The sequence below is a fragment of the Lonchura striata genome, chromosome 3, assembly GCF_046129695.1.
Source record: "Lonchura striata isolate bLonStr1 chromosome 3, bLonStr1.mat, whole genome shotgun sequence".
NCBI lineage: Eukaryota > Metazoa > Chordata > Aves > Passeriformes > Estrildidae > Lonchura > Lonchura striata.
In genome coordinates, this window is record NC_134605.1 from 49,772,018 (window position 1) to 49,791,077 (window position 19,060).

The 19,060-nt window shown below is 36.9% G+C and overlaps 1 protein-coding gene across 3 annotated transcripts in view; it reads right to left on the minus strand.

Moving 5' to 3' along the window:
• UTRN (utrophin) overlaps nucleotides 1-19,060 on the minus strand; it is a 305,876-nt gene that overhangs the window by 98,772 nt on the left and 188,044 nt on the right. For all 3 annotated transcript variants that reach the window (XM_077782132.1, XM_077782130.1, XM_077782131.1), the window contains 2 exons: nucleotides 18,820-18,992; nucleotides 13,426-13,582 (listed from right to left, as the gene is read on the minus strand). In XM_077782132.1, coding sequence (XP_077638258.1) covers nucleotides 13,426-13,582; nucleotides 18,820-18,992 — 330 coding nt within the window. The remainder of the gene's footprint in view (nucleotides 1-13,425; nucleotides 13,583-18,819; nucleotides 18,993-19,060) is intronic.

Consider the following 19,060-nt stretch of genomic DNA (forward strand, 5'->3'; position numbering starts at 1 on the left):
AAGTTTAAACCCCTAGTCAAACAGGGGACACCCAAACTTGTCCCAATATGCAATAGTGCATGTTGCTTTAGTAGTTCCATTTATGCCTTTGCAAACTGAACTTGCCCAACACAACAGCCTTGATCAGTCTTCACATTTTCAAATAGATGATTTAACAACATCTCAAAAGCAACAGGAAATCCAGCTGGACCTGAAAATTCAAGTAATAGGACAAGCAAAAAACAAACAAACAAAAAAACAAACAAACAAAAAAAAAAAAAAAAAAAAAGAACATGGCTGCTTTCAGACAGTTTCACTAATGAGAAATTAAATATAAAATACTGCTGGGCATTCAGTATACGTATATTAATACAAAACACTGAGCAAACCCACTTGAAAATTGTCAGTGTTTTCAAATAGTGTTCCATCACCCAGTTACAGAGTTGTGCCCTCCTCCTTTCCCACTGAGTTTGCTATTTGATTTTAACAATCTGCTTCGGGTTTTATTCAGTAGAAAAAGACTGAAATTAAAATAATCCAGGAAAAGTTCTGCAAAATATCCATGGACAATAATGATAAAACTTTGCCTTATTTGCACCCATGGTAAGTTCTTTTATTGTCTGTTCACATAAACCATATTCCTTGATTCAAAATAATTCTATAAGAATGACTGTTAACCTGGAAAAAAAGAAAAAAGGCCCTACTTAAACTGATTGCAAAAGTTGTCATAAGCCATTTTTTTGAATGACTACAAATCAGCTTTCTGCCCATGAGAAAAGAGTCATTTAATATAACTGATAGTGATTAGGGGGGTAAATTAGAGAAAGATACCAGGACTTAGAATACTTCTGTGAAGCAGGGCTATTTAACTCAGCTCCACGAATACTTTCCAATATAGGGTGCACACATCACAGAGATCAGAAGACAGACTTATTACTCATGTTCTCTCACTTCATTTCTATTCTCTGCTTTGTTTCTTCCTATGACAAGCTTTTTTATTTGTAGCTCTTCAGGCAAAGAATTGTAATATTTTATATATAGTAGAACCAGCATGTATTAAACAGGATTTCTTTTCCTTTAGAAACAGAATTTGAAACCACAAACAATTTCTCATTAAGGAAAACCAAAAACAAAACCATGAAATCCAATTCTTATTTTTAGTTCTCAATACTTAGAAATAAGTTCCAAGCGATGGCAAAGTTATCTAGTAAAGGTATGGAGAAAAGTAAAAGCAATAAGTAAAATACTGAAGGTATAAACAATAACACTGAGAACACAGGGAATGTCTCAAAGTCAGAAAGTAGAATTGGTTTTAGTGACTGAATGCCAAAGAATACTTCAACATATCTGCATCCATTTCCCAGAAATGCAGATTGTCAACTTAAAGCCATTTAAATAAAGGTGAAAACATGCAAAAGCAGCAAGATACCTATATACTGTTCTCTTTCCCCAGAAACCTTAGGGAAAAGAGTACACCATAATACAGATTTTTTAAAAAGTAAAAGAATTTCACTTATTTCTTGGATTTAGTTCATTTATACTATACGTAGCAATAGGGTGCACTAGCTTCAGTGCTTTTAACTCTGAAGTCATTGCTTTCTTAGAAATCCCTTCACATTCTTCTGTGAGTATAACCAAAATGCAGTAAGCACATTTACTTGCAGTATGTCAAGATTTTTTTAGGCCACACACATCATCTTGGTACCCAAGCTGTTTTTCCAGAACAGCATTAATAATGTGATTTACATCTGACCTGTGTCTGTTTAGTTTTCTCTCTAGCAATAAAAGTACCTTTGTTTTTACAACACCATGGGGGTTTTGTTTGTTTGTTTGTTTTATATACTGTGCTGTGCTTACCACTAGCCACTCCTTCATAGATCTAGCATTAAGATAATAACTTTTTCCTTCTCTTCTAGTGCTGCTGCACCAGCACCATGCAAAGCATAAGTAGGAAGAGACAGGTGAAGAAAGGGTTTGAAAAACTGCAGCCAAGCACCCATGCTTACTGGACTAAGAATCTTGTAGCAGCCAGAAATGTCAGAAGGCATTATCTGCATGATCATACAGAAGAATACAAGATCATCAGAAAATCATCCCAAATGAAGCTGACCTATTGAAAAGGAGTGATTTCAACCAAGTGTGACTGCTTTGTAGCAGTTTGTTTTTTAGTCAAAGCCTGGGGACTTGTTTCTGTATCAAGGACTGAGGCTCCTGAAAACGTCCCTGCCCAGTGTGATGGCAGGTGCTGAACACAGCGTTGATGACAGCATCAAGTATTGCTCAGTATCTCTCTGCTACAAAACTTGAGATGGAAAAATCACATGCACAGGATAAAATCACCAGATACTATTGGAATTTACTTAAAAATTACACCCTCCCCCTTCCTTGCATTTATTTGATGATAAAAATATTTTCACAATTAGTCTTCCCTCTCCTTTTAGTCTTTCCTCTCCTTTCAAGGCATCAAAATGCTACCCTGTCGGTATTTTGTTCTGTTGGACGGTTTCTTCCCTGGCTTGAACCTTATCCCTTCAAGGTAGTGAATGCTTATATAAACTTCTAGCCTCTCTCTTCTGAGGCATATCCATCAGTCAAAAAGACCATGGAACCACAAAAGAGAAAATTTACCAATAGCTGTTATTTTAAGAATAGAAACAAACAAGGAAGACTTCATATCAGATTGATTCCAAGGTAAATAAATACAGACTGTATAAAATCTAGAACAAGGTGAAAAGACATTTTAGATGACATGTAGTAATATATAACAGAAAAATGATGTATTTGTTCCAGTAATTTCTTTAAAACTATCTCATTTACTATTCTCTCTTCTATTAGTGCTAATATTAAATTCTTGCTGACCTGTTACACTGGCTTAATAAAAAATATACTAATAAAAGTAATGATTGGATTCAATCATTCAAAGCTCTGTTGGTACTGAAAATTTTAATTTAGATCCAAGTAAATCACAGACTTACAAAGTATGTATTTTTTAATGACTGTTTATAAAATAGTCCTTTCATTAATCACAATATTTTACTTTATATTTTAAAAATTCTTCAAGCATATAAGTTGCAAAACAGCTGTTTCAAGAGAGAGGAAGTCTGCAGGTTTTTAAAAAATCCATTCTATTGCCTATATTAGGACCTTTAGACTAAAAATTCCTTAATAACAGAATGCAAAAAATTCAGTCCGACTTCAAACAAAGGGGAAAATAAATGTATCAGAACATTTTAATGATTTATGGCTTTGGTTTACTCTCTCTCAAGCTTCTAAATGTTGTTTGCAAACACAAAATTGCTGACAACAGGAAATATCATTGGCATATTGTTATACCATCAAATATTGGCATAGAGATTTTTTTCTCTAGATTTACACATTCATTTAACAAGAAAGCTCTAAAATCCATTATCCATATCATAAAATCCATTAATTACCATTAGCAGCAACTGTTAAGTTCTTTGAGAATATCTTTGAAATGTTCTCTCTCACCACAGGCTATGCAGTTCCTTTAAGAAACAGCCCCAGTGGCTAGAAGTTCAGAGGAACTATTCAGCTTCCCATAGCCCCTCAAAATCTGTCCTACAGAGAAACAGGTTATAGGTGATGCCTTGTCAAGGCTGACCTAGGACAGAGGCTACACGGAGTTAAAGAATAAAGTAGGTATTTATTAAAGGCCTCAATGGATACACCTTGGGCAGTACAAGAGCCCAGCCAGGGCTACACCCAAGATGAACTCAAAATGGTCACAAACTGGATGACCAGTCACGAGGTCTCTTACTTTTGTAAGTTCTGGTCCATTAGCATATTGGAGTTAATTATCCAGTAATAGCTTTTGCTGGTGAAGTCCCATCCCTGTTTTTTTTCTCTTCAGTCCACATTGTTTATGCTTGTGGACCTGAAATTTGGATCAGTTGTTCTTGGTCCCCAGCTAGAGAAGAAATTGTTTTGTCTAGCTACTCTGTAAAGAGAGCTTACCATCCCTTCACATGAAGCTCAGAACTACACACAAAAGCAGTTCTGAATCTGAAAAATATAAAAGCTAAAACCTGAGGTATCACAGGGATAACCACAGCAACCACCTAAAAGCACAGTCATGTGTCAGTAATAGCATGGCATCTCAGACTATCAAAAACTAAAATTAACGTTAATCTTCATTCACTGCAGAAGCAGAAAAGGCTGCTCATGTCACAGCAGTTAGTGCATTTGTATTGTCTATTTAGCAGAGCAGGCTATGAAATTTGATATCCAGTTAATATATAGTGCTTGAAACCACTTTAAGACATGGTAGCTTCACTACTAGCACTGACATAATGCTCCATTGTCATTAAGCAACAAGATAGAAAGGACCCTCAAGAAAACTTAAGTTTTGTACAGGATGCTTTTAAAGTATCCTCACACATTACAGGGGAATAAATTATAAGATGACCAACTAATCATGTAAAATAACTCATTAGTAGTAAATGTGTGAGGACAGCACAGCATTCCTTCTAGAAAGAGGTGCCCTAAAGAGCTACCCCAAAGCCAAGACATAAACCAAAAGGAACACAAACTCCACAACCAGCAGCCACTGTCAAGCAAATATTTTCTATCTTAATTACACCACGCTCATAAAATTCTGTAACCTACTGATTAAAACAAAGTAATTCCAGTAACTCTAAGGAATGAGTGCAGACACTGCAGACCTACCAGGCACAGCACTATATGGAGGAATTGTACCTTAATACTGAAGCTCAGGGTACCCCAAGTCTATGGACAGCTACTGACAATACTCTAAATGACACAAGGAAAGGAATCATGTTGCCAGCCTCACAAGATGAGCATTCAGGTTCCAAATCTGATTAAAAGAAAAAAACCTCCCTCTTTCCCTCAAAACAACTAACTCTGGATGAGTCTGTAAGTGATAAGAACCTCTAGAAGCTCAAGGTGTAGGAGTGGGAACCCTAGACCCAATATAACACCTCTCTGAAGTGCAGCACAGAATTCACTTTGCAGGAAACACATGTTAGCAAAAATATAACCTCCAGCAGCTTCCCTAAAAAGAAAGATTCAAATCTTTAAGCATCATTTTAGATTTAGCACCCACTGGCATCCAAAGCTGAAACACCAAAAGTTCAGAGAAAACAGCTTCTAGTAACATTCCTAGGAATTCCCAGCCCCACAGAATAACCATCCTGGAGGAGAGAAACTCACTGAAACCCCAATCAGAAGATACAGATGTGTGGTAATCTAGGAACAACTATTAGCTATGGTTAAGAGTTTTTGGAAAGAAAACAAAATAGAAAAAAATACCTCCTGTGAGATTACCTTGCTCATTAAACCAATACCTACCTTTGAATTCTAAAAATGCAACAAAACAAAAAAACTAACAAACAAGTATAGAAAAAGCAGAATCCCATCCCCTCCCCTATTTTGAAACCTAACCTTCAGTCTCTAGAATCTGCATGAAAACAGGAGTGGGTGGCTGCCATGGAAACACAGTTTTTCCAATTTATTGCTGATCTTCCTTGGGTGGATTACTGACTGTAATAACAAGGGATTGAGGATCCTTGAGGTCCGGAGTTAACTGGAATAAATACTCTTCTTCCCTAAAGAGCCTGCCTGCACCAGCAAGAAACAGAATCTAGATTAAGATGCTCTTAATAGAAAATAAAGATTCTTCACCAAACTTATTGCAAATGAAGTAAGTTTCAGGAGGATTTAAAAGTGGTAACGACCTCTCTCTTACTGCATATTTAAGAAGCACATCATAAACTAATGCTTCTGTTCAGTTTCTCCAAAACAGTGATACATAGGGGACTTTGTCCACTGAGAAAACAAAAAGAAAGAAATTAAAATTCTCTAGCATTTGCACAAAAATCATATGGAAGAGTGACAGTTATATAAAAAGGTTCTTAAGATTTGCATTAATCCCTACAAGCTCCAGTTGACACCTTGAGTGACAAGTGAACAGCCTTGTTAAATAGAATAAGTTTCTTCTTAGTGATCCGGTTTATCAAAACAGATCACAGAGAAATCAAGGAAACCTTAGCTGGTTTTATTGACTATATAGAAAGAACTTCAGATTAGTGTGAAAATGAGAAAGGTATGAGCAGGGAAAACAGTTTTCATCTCTAATACAGGCTATGAAAGCATCTGGAAAAAATATGGCAGTGGACCCTGTATTATTGTGGCTCTCTAGCAGCACTCGCCAGTTGAAAAAACAGATTCACTGTGACTGTGCCAGTGTTTTTTTCCTGGCTCTCTGCCTTTAGAAAAACAGACCTCAGCAAAAAACAATATTTGCATTCAAAGAAATGCCCTGTCTCATTTCCTTATACCATCCCATCTCTGGGATCCAGTCAGGCAGCTCATCTGGTGACATATCATCCTTAGGTTTCAGGTGGTACCCAGCATTTTTAAATGCAATTGAAATACTAATTGATCTTAGAAAAAAGCATACACAAATTGAAATCCATGAGCATTTTTCCAAGCAGTTGCAGCTTAGAAAAAAAGGTCTTGGGAGTTTCATTGCCAGGTCCCAGAAATAATTTGCTTAATATGCCACTGCAAACAAAAATAGCCAACAAAATATTGGGCATCCTCAGAAATTACAAAACTAAAAGCCATTGTTGTATTACAGTATCAAACATTGCATTGATGCAACTTCATCCTAAGTATCACATACAATAGCAGTCACTTTAATTCCCTAAGGATATAGTAGAGTCAGAAGAACACAGCAAGATGAACAACACAGGTAGCTGAGAGAATAGAGTCGCTGTCTTACGGGTGGAGATTAAAAATCAGTCACTAATATGCTTGTGCTCCATCACCTTCCCTGGCTGTGCTCATGGCTCACCCCTGAAGGTCAGGCCAGCCAGTCACGGTATTGCAGCTGAAGACACGGGAGTGAAACAGATGTCTGGTACATTTCAGTGCATCAAGATGTTACAAGACATCATTAGTTGTAGATAGGCAGCTACTAACAACGATGGAGCTAGAGTGGTCTTTTGTGAGGTGAAATAAAAAAACACCATAGAAACAGGCAGCCTTTTAAGGACAAAAAGAAAGGCTGATTGCTGTGCTGTTTCTGCAATGTAAGCCTAATTTATGACACAAGCATTCTCCTCCACAGCAATGTCAGAATGACCTCTTAAGTATTTGAGGATATCTACAAATCTTCTTTTATTCAGTGTTTTGAAAAAGACCCAGTGAGGTCCTAAAAATTTATGTGAGAGTCTTTGATTAAAACAAATGAGACAATGGGTCTTCAGGAAAGAACAGCATGTGCTGTATACATCAAAATGGTATTATGAAAAAGGCAACCCCACAGAAATGTTTCATTTACTGTACTGGAAAAATGTTTATGAATTGTTTTTTTCCACAGTAAGATAACCTGCTTTACTCTGCATTAGTGACAGAATAATTTGTTCTTTCATTATCCAGGTTATTTATTATTTTAGGTACTGATCCGTTGCAACTTTCCTGACTTATCGCAAGACAGCCACACTTCTGGGAACAAGATGAAATACAGCCAGGAGAAACTATTTTTTGTCAAAGTTAAAAATACACTGCACTGGCATCCTGATTTAATACTTCATTCTTTGTCCCATGCTTTTGTTAACACATAATTCTTCTGGAGAAAAAGCCCAGGAGAGCAGTGACACACACCTGAATCATTAATGTAACATACAAATCAGTTTAAGTAAATCCTTAGTGAGCAATGGATTTAAGTCTGTCCACTTGAGGACCCTCATTTAACTTCAGGTATTAACTACACTCTTCCTCTCCTGTAACAAAGTATTCCCAACCACAATTTCCACTTCCTCCTCCTAAACACGTCACAAAGAAAAGTCTCAGTTCAAGATTAATGAGTTATACTGTCCTTGAACAGTACAAACTTTCAGTGTAGTACAATAGATTTTTTTCACCAATAATCAACATTCAGGACTCTCAAATATGCAAAAATTTCAAGAGTTCTTAAAAAACTCTTATCCCTTACAAGTTTACTTAAAGATCTCTCATATCCCTCAGTAATGCTGACAGACTATTGGGAAGGTTATTCCCCTTCTTGATAGAGCAGGTAGTTTTTCAAACCACATCAAACCACATCCTGACTTTAAAGAGCCACTTCAGAGCAGTGTGGTGCATCTTGCTCAAGCTCCTACTTCCACCACATCCTTGTCTATCAGACCAAGTTGCAGCTCTTCCTCTAAGCAAGAGGCTGTATTGCTTTTCCACTTCCAACCATGGACAACTTAAATGTCCCATCTTACTCCCTCATAGCTCACACTGCAGTAAAAATTAATGTTTTAGCAACCACCCATTAACCAACCAACCAATTTAGCTGACCACCTCTAAGTAGCAGAGATTTTGCATGCTTTGTGTCTTATGTGATGAAATGAGAAATAATTAATAAAGCTTTTTCTATACTATCATTAAGGGTATAGCCTAAAGCAGCACCAATAATTTAATGCTTCTCTTTTCATTCTTAGATTTAATAATGCCTAACATGGAAACAGTTTTTAATACAGAAAATATACCAGAAAAACAAATCTAAAATAATTAAGTAGGAATTAATTTAAGAAGAAGCCCATTGCCCAAAGTCAGACAGGCAAACTGAAAGACCAAAGAAAAGTTTAAGGCTAGAAATAGATTTTTCCTCATAGACTTTTCCCACTGTTTAAGAGAATACCAGAATTACAGGCACCCTGAGGGGATAACAACATGTAGAAAGTAGTTTCCAGTTGGCTATGCTAACACCTTTGATTAAGTGAAAACAGCTGAGTAAAACATACTGAAATACTACAACTTTCATAATTTGATTACTTTAAGAAAACAAGTCTGAAACATGAAATACATAGACAGCAACCCTAAAAAGTTTGAAGAGTATTTAAAATATTAATGACCTATCCGTAGATATAAAATTATCAATCAAACATTCACAGGTCCTTTGCCAATTCATTCTGAGCTCAAATGAAGCTAAGTTAAGCATCTCTTTGATCCAAGATGCATGCATTATTTAGCATTAGCTAGACATTTGTTCATTTATGCAGACACATGCCAACAGGATTTATGCAAGAGGGTACCCATTTCTGCTTAATTTGAAATGTCCTGGTTCTCTCTCTGGAATCTAAACCACAGTGATTTATGGGTTTTAGGGAGTCTTTGTATTTTAGCAAAAGAACACTTCCAAAAAGCTACAGTCAGAAACTCTTCCAGTGGAAAGTGAGATACATAAAGGTCTTAGTGCATCTCCAAAGAACAAGGTGCCAGTATCTGTGCTGCCTCCTCTTGTACAAACGTGTGACTCTAGGTACTTCCACAAGCACAAAACCAGCCCACTGATTTTTCATGGTATTTTTGCAGATTTTCTTTTCTGGCATACTGAAATATGCATGCAGGAGGTGGATTTTCAAGGATTAGAGGCTGGGAGAAACAGGTTTGGGATGGTGGTTTTGGTTTTTCAATTTTGGTGACTTGGTGTGGGTTTTGTTCCTAGTCTATGCAGCTGATCAAAATTTGCATCACACACATTAAAATCCTAAATAAATATTTATAAGGAAGACTGGTAAAGAACAAAATGAAAGGAAAACATGAGCTGCTAAGAACTAGCAACAGCGAGAAACTGAAATTAAGGAAAAAAATTGGCAATAAACTCTGAAAAGGTAAGTGTCTTTAGTTGTTTTGGTTTTTTTTTCCCCTATATACCTCTCCCTGTGTCCAACACTTCTGGAGTGTGAATGTAGCACAGCTATAAGCACATTCCCTATGAACAACTTTTCAGCTCAGGTACTTTTTAAACTTCCTCTCAGCGTCCCAAATTTTCCAGTATTCTTGGGATTTCTTGCTCCACAACCCCTCTTCTGAAGACAAAGAAATTTTGAGAATAATCAAAATAGGAAATTCATGTACCATTGTTTAAGCTTCCTCTTGTCCTGCTCCCTGCAATACACAGAGCAACACTCAACACCCAGACTGGATATGCTCATTGATAGGCTGAGCATTTAGCATGTGATAAACTTCCAGACGATGGAAGTCTGGCTGAAAAACACAAAAAAGTCAAAAAATTATAAATATTTGCTACATCCTGAAAGATTTCTGTTAACCTGGGAAATACAGGCTAAATCTGTTGCCCTAATTCAACCTATTAACAGTACTCTGTGTAATGTTTACTTTTAAAACACAAAAGAATGAGAGCTATCTAAAACAAAAACAAGTTTAAAAATCAAACAGCAAACCATTTATTTCCTCCTGTCCAAACAGATCTCAGTAGCACCCAAACAATGTGAGCCAACCCAAACTGTCACATAATACTGTATTTATCTATCTAGCACTGCTGAAGCCAAGTACTAAGGGAGGGGGATACTAACAGAGGTCTATAGAATTAGTGCCATTAAGTTGAAGCAAAGAATTCATCCCCTGTACCTGAGGGGGGGAAAAATTAGGTTAAGAAAAACAACAATTATTGAGTAACTAGAGGCAAAAAATAATGCTAACACAACAGAACTCAGAAAAAGAAAGCAAAGGAGATGAGATATCATGAGGACACCTCTTGCAGAGCTGAGCTACTATTTTACCACTTATATTTTGAAGTGCCAGCAAGGACAAGATCAGGCAAGCAAGTGGAAAATTGGAGAAAATGGGTCACAGAGTAGTGGTGACAAAGTGAGGTATGGAACTGTTCAATTTGCATTAAGAAAACTTCAAATCTACACTCAGATATGAAACTAAAGGAAAGAGGAGAGCAGAGACACACAAACATAACTGGGAGAAGCTTTTCAAGGGGAGCTGATGTGGTGCTGCAGAAACTCAACAAGGAATAAAAAAACCCCATTGATCAAAAGTAAATCTTAAAAATGAAATGTTCAGGAGGTTTAGCACTTGAAGAAGAAAGGGCAAAGAAACATTTTTAAAAGTACCAGGACAGCTGGTAATGAGAGGTGGAATAAAGGGAGTATCCTTCAGAGCTAAAGAAATTAAGTCATATCTTTGCAATATTCATCTGACACAGTTACGCCTCAAACTTGAAACACTGAAAACTCTCAGCTTAAAAGGATATTCCAAATGGAACACCTTAAAGGCAAAGCAAGTGACACCAGCCGGCAATACCCACACTACAAGGCACAGAGTAACTGACAACATGGAATTACATAAAGTTTACAAAAAATCTACTGAAAGGGCAGTTTTGGCATAAACTTTTGAAAAGAAAATGAATAAAAATCACAGGAATAAAACTTGTGCTTCTCAACCAAAGACACTTCATCCAGCATCCTAACCACATCAACCAATCACTTAACCTTGCTGAGGAAGCAGAAGGGCTTCTAGAAGGTTTGGAGTTTTATTTTGTCAGCTTTTTGTTGGCTTTTTTTTTTCCCCCTTCAGTTTTCACTTTCTATCTATAAAAACCACAACTTTTCAGCTTGTTCAAGTTTATTAGTAAACTGCAACTTCAGCAAGGAATGAACAGCTCCTGCTAAGAAACAGCAGTGAAGCATTGCCTTGCCATTAGAATCAAACCAATAGACAGCTGTGGTTCAGCTCCCCTCCTCTGGCAATAGCTAATAAGCAATACTTCAACAGAATGTGAAATGCTGCCTGCTAATAATTGGTATTTGGTGTAGCACAGTATCATTACAAGATATATGGGGATCTCTTGGTTCCCCCTAACAAGATAACTGTTTGGAAATAGTCATCCAGACATCATCTAAGAAATATCGGCAAGTGTATACAGTACTTTTGCTGGCATAGGTATATAAAAAATAAAGTTATATTTAGGGTTGCTTTAACTTCATGCTGTTGCAGACCATTAGTGCAGCTCATATTAAATACTTGACTCAGGGAACTATGTCACTCACTATGACATTGCAAGAAAATTGCCTTTTTGAAAAATGAAAGAATAATCTGCAAAAGCTCCTGAATGCACTCACTAGAGTCTTAACCTTGACACATAACAAAATATCAGTTATTCTTTAAACACAAGGGCAAGGATTAAACACCCCAGAGGTGCTCTCTCCTTCATACTGCTGCAGTTCACTAGTGGTCCAAACGAGCCATCCAGCACCATTACTACTAAACTTTTCCAGTTCAGAATAAAGCCTCAGTTTTATTGATCAAATGGAGTTCTTCAGATGAGAGGCACTTACTAGTACTTTGCTATTATCATGCACATAGTGTAATCTACACAAGACACAGACAAGCCTTTAGAAAATGACCTGTAGCGGTCTACCACCTTCCACTGACCTCCTTCAAAATTATATTTGGCTCTGTTTCAGCCTTTTATTGCTCTTTGGCACTAGTAATCCACCATTTGATCATTATAAAAAGAATCACAGCAGATGTGCCTACAAACAGAGCATGATGCTTTAAGTGGATTAGGAAGAGGTGAACTCTCAAGAAACAAAGTTCCTGAGTTTATGCTAATAAATTTACTTTAAAAGACTAAATTAAGAAGATATATGTGCAGATTTCCTTAAGCACTTCTATTTTGGAGTGAAGATGCAAAAGTGATGCTCATGACAGACTACATTTTCTATACTTCCCCACAGTATTCCAAGTATTTCTGGTTAGTAAGTTTTTCCAAACTCAAATTTTGCCCTCATCAAACACCACAGCAGAAAAGACACTAGTGTAGTTGGCAGAGGGGAACATATTTATCACACAGTTATATAGCTGCATATTTATCACAATGCAGCTATATAAAGCTGCCTTGTGCTCTTTCTCTGCTTACACCATACAGATCAACAAATGAGGTGGAACCAGCTTTACTAGATTGAATTTTTCCAATGGCAAAACCATCTTCACTTGATTACTGATCAGAGTTGGCAAGACAGACTCTACATGCTACATGAATAAAGAAATGCATATGCAAGTGACTTTTTTTACTGTCAAGAAGTATTTAGGAATTAATAGTCTATCATGTACAAACCAGAACAGAACAAGCAAAACCAGAAAACTCGAACAGCATGCTATAGTTACAACAGTACAAGGCACAGAAGAATTGTAGTTCTCTAAAATAGTTTTGAGTCATCTTTGCAGTGTAAATGTGCATGGGTAGGGGGCTGCTATCACTGGTGAGTTTAGTAACATGTAGAAAGGCACTGTTCACAATTTTACTGAATTTACATTCATCTTTGCTTTCATGATTCTTGGCCACTTCTTACTTTTGCACGCCTTCCTTAACTTTTAGAGTAAAATAACAGTTTCACCTATCAGAATTCCAAAAATATCAAGGAACAGTAAAGAAAAAAAAAGTTTAGATACATATGTCTCAAAAATCGTTTAGATGAAATTTTATAGCATATCTTAGTTGTGCTTTACTGGGCAAGGTAGGTAGGCAAAATGGCTGGAGACATAGAGCTTTCTATAGACATTAGTCACCAGGAAGCAAAATTAGCTTTATTCTATAAAAAAAAATTAGCTTTATTCTATAATTCATAGTATCCTATCCATAAAACTTAAGCAACTTACTTTGCAGTGGTCATACTGCTGCTGTAAGGTTGGAACATCCCCTCCAACAGGCATTTGTTTTTTCAGTTCTTCATCTTTTGCATTTAGCCATTTGATTAACTCTTCCAGAGATGTCAGCAATCTGTTCCATTTCTCTGCACTGGCCTCCAAGTGAGCCCTGTGAGACATCATAACAGCATCTTTAAAGCCCTGAATGGCAAAACTAGTGTGGAAAAACAAACAAAATTGCTTCATCGGTAAAATGAGATTGTTTCAAGTGTTTAACTGCAAAGCAACTTTGTGCTAAAAAGAAAAAAATCTATTTCAGAACACTTCGCACAGCAAATCAAAATAAACAGAAGAAACAGGGGAACACAGACAAATATGTCCCCCATGCTTTAACTCATCTAAAACCTTGAACACTGCATGTCTAAGCAACATAAAAAATTCCTGTGTTTTGTTGTGACTCCCCCATTTTGCAACATGCACAAGCATCATTTTGTGAGCTAAAGTATTGCAACACTGAATTCTTTCATGCTAGGACCTTGACTCTACAGAAGCAAAATCCAGTGTGTTCTTCCAGTAGTTACCAATAGCAAATTGCCTGTGCTGCTGAACATATCAGTCAGTGACACAGGTTACTTAATAAATCATCTTTCATTGATGTTGACTATTAATACAGTGACTCTCTTCCTCAATTTAATTGACAAAAAAAGTCAAACTCCACAATATCTTTTTCAATAATTTTCAGAAATACCTTGACTTAGTGTCTTCTCCCTGCAGTACCTAAAAGATGCATAGAAATCTTCAAAAGGGACCATCTACCACTCTTTTACTGCAGTCATTCTATGTTATGGTATCATTCAAAACCAGCATGTACGTAATTTATATCAGCAAAAAAAAAGTTTTTCTTCACACAGATAGGGGAGTAGAGATGAATGATTTTCAGTGTAGTCTGACACCTGTTCTGAAAGTTTCTCCCCTGCTTCTGAAGGATGAATTCTATTCCCTTTTCTATTTTGCACATTGTTGGTTATCTTTTTTTTTTCTGATTAATTGTGACTCACACCTAAAAACTTTCACCTGGCTTGTCTTATATTATCATTTCAAATGGTATTAGAGTGAATGTTTGGGGCTGATACAGCAACATTTGGATTGAAGGGATGATGTGCTGCAAGATTAACTCCAACATAATCTTAGGTTTGGCCACAATGAGATCTCCCAGCAATACACTAGGATAGGTGAATCAATAAAGCAGTCAAGTAAAAGTGTATAAGGAGGGAAATACAAAGAAAAAATATTCTGCATTTCTGAAAAAGGATAAACCAAGTACCTTTAGAAAGAGGAACCTATTCTCCTTCCCTCTTGTTAAGGAAAGCATTTAACTAACTACTTGGGAAAAAGTATGAAATTTAAGTAGTTGTTAGAAGTAACACTTTATTGCCTACAGTTTTGCATGTTATGGTTTCTATTATCCCTTACTGGTCTCACTGATACCTTTATCTCAACACTGAATTGCAACAAGCTGATAGCAGCTCACGCCTAAATAGTAGAGTCAGCATTCCATCCTGCACTGAAGCACAAGCAAGTTGTTGTGCTGGCCTTGGTGGGCAGGCCAGCAGCTTCTGAGTGGAATGTATTGTCTCCACTCTCCTGATATTTTTTCAGGTACTCAGAATTGGCCCTTCTTTCTTAAAGTAAAAACAGAGTTATACTTTTTACTTATCAGGCAGAAGGGAGACACTGCCCTCACAGCTAAGCCAAGGCAGCCCATATTTGAACTTACAGTGTTGTCATTAGACTCTGATTGCTAAAAAAGTATAGCTAGATAGTTGAGAATTTCTAGTAGCAACTACAATTAAAATGTTCAGGTTTACAGCTTTCTGTACATTTGATAGTGAAATCGATTACAGTTTCTAGCACCTATAAGCAGCTCTCACCTCTAAAAACTGGCACTCTGAGGCTTCAAGATTCTGCTCTAATTATTTGGTGGAATTCTTGTATGCAAAATAAATTGGAGCTTTGTAAGGAAGGGGAAAACTCCTGTAACTAGATAATGGACTAGATAATGGTGATTCACCCCTATCTAACATACAGTGCAATAATATTTAAAAAAAAATCTGATATTATTGTGAATGATATAGCATACATTACAGGATTAAATACATTGTAATTTACCACTTAGTACCTGCATGCATGCAAAATTAATGTCAATACCAAAAATAACACTAGCAAGCACATGGTTTCAAAGTCCAGTGTGAGTTAATCCTGCAGAGGTAGAGCGGTAAGGGGTGGAGAGGAAATGGACTACACCAGCAGGGCTGTCCACGGAGCACAAAGTGACCTAACCTCCCAAAGAAAGAAATTAAAAAGGGAAAAATACACAGGGGAAAACTCAGCAGCCTGGATTTTCTCAGAATACTATCCTTTTAATCTTATTGAAAGCAATACTGAAAATGAAAGCAAGATGCAGCAGCTGAAGTGCAGACACAAGCATTCAATTCTCCTGGGGAGCAAAGAAACACATTCAGTAAACACCATTCAAAACACATGCTGCACAGGAGCCAGAGAGTCAAGATATGCTTTAAATTGCATTTCAGTGTAAAGTTTTAGTATCACATCTACATTTGTCATACAGACATTATCAGAGACAGAAGATAAACTATGCAGTTCTGAAATATTTCTTGGGCTTTTCTGTTCTCTCAGTCAGTATTTGTTTTGGAATTGGTACTCTACTGATAAACAACCTGCAAACAAAGCGTCAGGTGTTTGTGCTCATGTGACAAATGAATTGGCAAACTCGGAGATTTACTAGGTCAAGTGGTGGCTTAAGAGTGTTCTCTGATCAAACTAGAGGTCAGTTATAGTTGATTGTTTCTGAGCCTGAGTTGGAGCACAAATATTCACCAGCAGCAACCACCAGGTATGCAAAAGCACTCCTAAGGGAATCCTGGATGTACCTGAAGAACACAGATGCTCCCATCCAACTGACTAGACTGAAGCCTCCTTCCTGCCCCCAGTGCTGAATAAAATAATCCAGAAAACAGCAACTCTGACACAACTCCCCTTCTGTTGACACTGAGAAGCTCTCTTCACAGCTGGAGACCTCCCCAGCTTTTGATTCTGCTATGGAGGTAGCACGTTTCCCACTGAGTGACAAGGGAACACACGGAATAAAAAAAGATTGGTGGGTGGTCTAAATACAGAGAAACAGAGAGAAACTCCTTTTCGATTTCTCCCATATTTTTACCTCTACCCTCCCCTAAACACTAACATCCTCACACCTCCTTCCTCATGAGAAAATAATCTCCCCTAAACATTTGGCTTTAAAAAGCAGGCCCCCAGAAGTCTACAGCTTTGTTTTCTTCCTAGGAATAAGATAAAGAGAGAAAAATAAAGAAGCATAAGTCTGGAATTTCAAGGAGAGAGGTACAGCATCATAGACATCCCAAGTACATTTTTAAGCAGCTTCTGTGCATTTAAAAATATGTCAGCACCACTTTTCCAGTTTGGAACTCCGTTCACTGAGATTAGCAAAGAAGTAAACTCAACACAGTGATTAGCAACACCAGCTCTGAGGACTGATGTGATGAGAAAAACTCATCCTTTCTTTGGGACAGCAGTACTTTCAGCAATTAAAAATCAGAATAATTGGAATGTACTATACATGAAAATATGCTAAAAAGCTCACAGAAACTTTTATTTAGAAGCACTAACCCAAGCTAAAACCCATTACAAAACAATCAGCTTTTTCATTCTTCAGTCCTAACATCTAAAAGTTACATGTTCTTCTCACTATGGTCATCCACACAGTTTTACTTTCCAATTCATCCTTGTAAAAAGATACAGCAAGAAAACAAAAACTGAAGGCAGACAGACTTCATGTCAGTTCTGTGCTTTGTTACTCCCCTATGAAGGCTTTAAGGACTCTTCAACAAGTTAGAAAAGTGATCTGCAAACAAGGAAGAGAGCAAAATACATTAACTCAGAAATATTACGTTCTTTTCAGTAGTGACTGAGATTTGAAAGGTTAATTTGCTTGTCTTAGATTTGCACCAGTATTCTCTTTCTTGTCTATCTTACACTTTGATCTCCAGTGACATGTGGCTGGCTCTGCAGCACTGCAGGTACCAGCAGAGGAACATTAATGCTGCCCAATGGGATACACATGCCATATCTATGAGGAACAGAAAAGATGGGTCTGTATTCAGAAAATGTATTCCCAATTTCTGAGCACAGACTGCACAATCAGTCTTTCTGTACTATAGCCTTGGAAATTATAGCTATACAGGATAAGTGGCTTGAAGGCCCTTTTTCATGGCCATCTATTTCTCCCAAATTATGACCAAGCCTAGGAATGGCAAAGCAACCCAATGGTTCTTGCTAGGACTCCACAGTTGATAAGGTATTATTTTAAGAGAATACTTTTGTATTTCTCTCACATGGACTTGTGACTTTTGCATTAAATTGTGTATGTGGTGGAGCCAGTCTCTGCAAGACCCCACACCAAACTTTGGGTCCAAGTTCTGCCTGTGGGCTTTCAAGGAGCTGATTTAACAGTTTCATTTAACTGTTTAGCAGGTTGGTGACAAGTGGATATGTAAAGTAAATATGACATTTTCCCCTCTATTTCAATAATTCAAATTCTTGTGTCTGAATGTCAAGGTCAGCTCATTTTCTTGGCCTTTGGAATATTCATATGAATGTTTAACATTGTTCTTTTCTTTTAAAAGAACAGTTTTCTCAAACCAACGAGTGGTTGCAATTAAAAGCTCTAGAAATTATTCTCTATATAATTCATTTTCATATAGAATTTAATTCAATAATTAATATGGCAGTATCTATTTCAAAAAATTGCATCACAAAGATTTAACAATTACCACACTTGAGTTTGGCACAGATAGGGTCAAAAAACTGTAAAATGTATTCCTTGATTAATAAGTACTTAAAAAAAAATTTCAACTGAATAGCAGCCATTGAATTATTAATTTGAATTAATAATTCAAAACCAATTAAATGGATCAGGATACTTAAGATGCAAGTTCTGTTAATTTAGTAATTTCAAAACAAAAATTTTGTAAAAACAAAACTATTAAACTCCTGATTTCTCCTCAAAGCAATGGCAGATTTGCAGAATTATTTCACTGATACTGCCATTGAATTGCAATAAGGAAAGACTCAATGCACTTTCTGGAAATTTTGGTACAATGTCAGCAAATTATGACTGTGAAGCTCTGATGAGTAAACGAGTAGTTAAGCCTACCAGGTGAACAAGTTCACCAAGTTTTTATATTTGCACTCAGGGGTCCTGCATGAAAGAGAATAGATACTTCATTTCAATGCTGTGCTCATATTTGTCAAGCTTCTTAGAAGACAGGAACTGCCCCATCACACCTTGATGTTTTCATTACTCACCTGATGTTAGCAGACTTCGTCTTCAGGTCATTCCAGCGCTGGTTCATGTCATCAAGTCGGTGCTGAAGCAGAGCAGCTTCTTCAGAGTTTCCCAAGGCTTTCACCATTTTCTGTCTGTTTCCATCAATACTTTTAAAGATGTCATTGTGGGCATCAATTTCAGCTTGAATGTCCTGAAATACCAGCAAGAAAAGTTCAAACATAATTCTGTGAGTAGACAAGGAGAGAGCTAACTTTAATG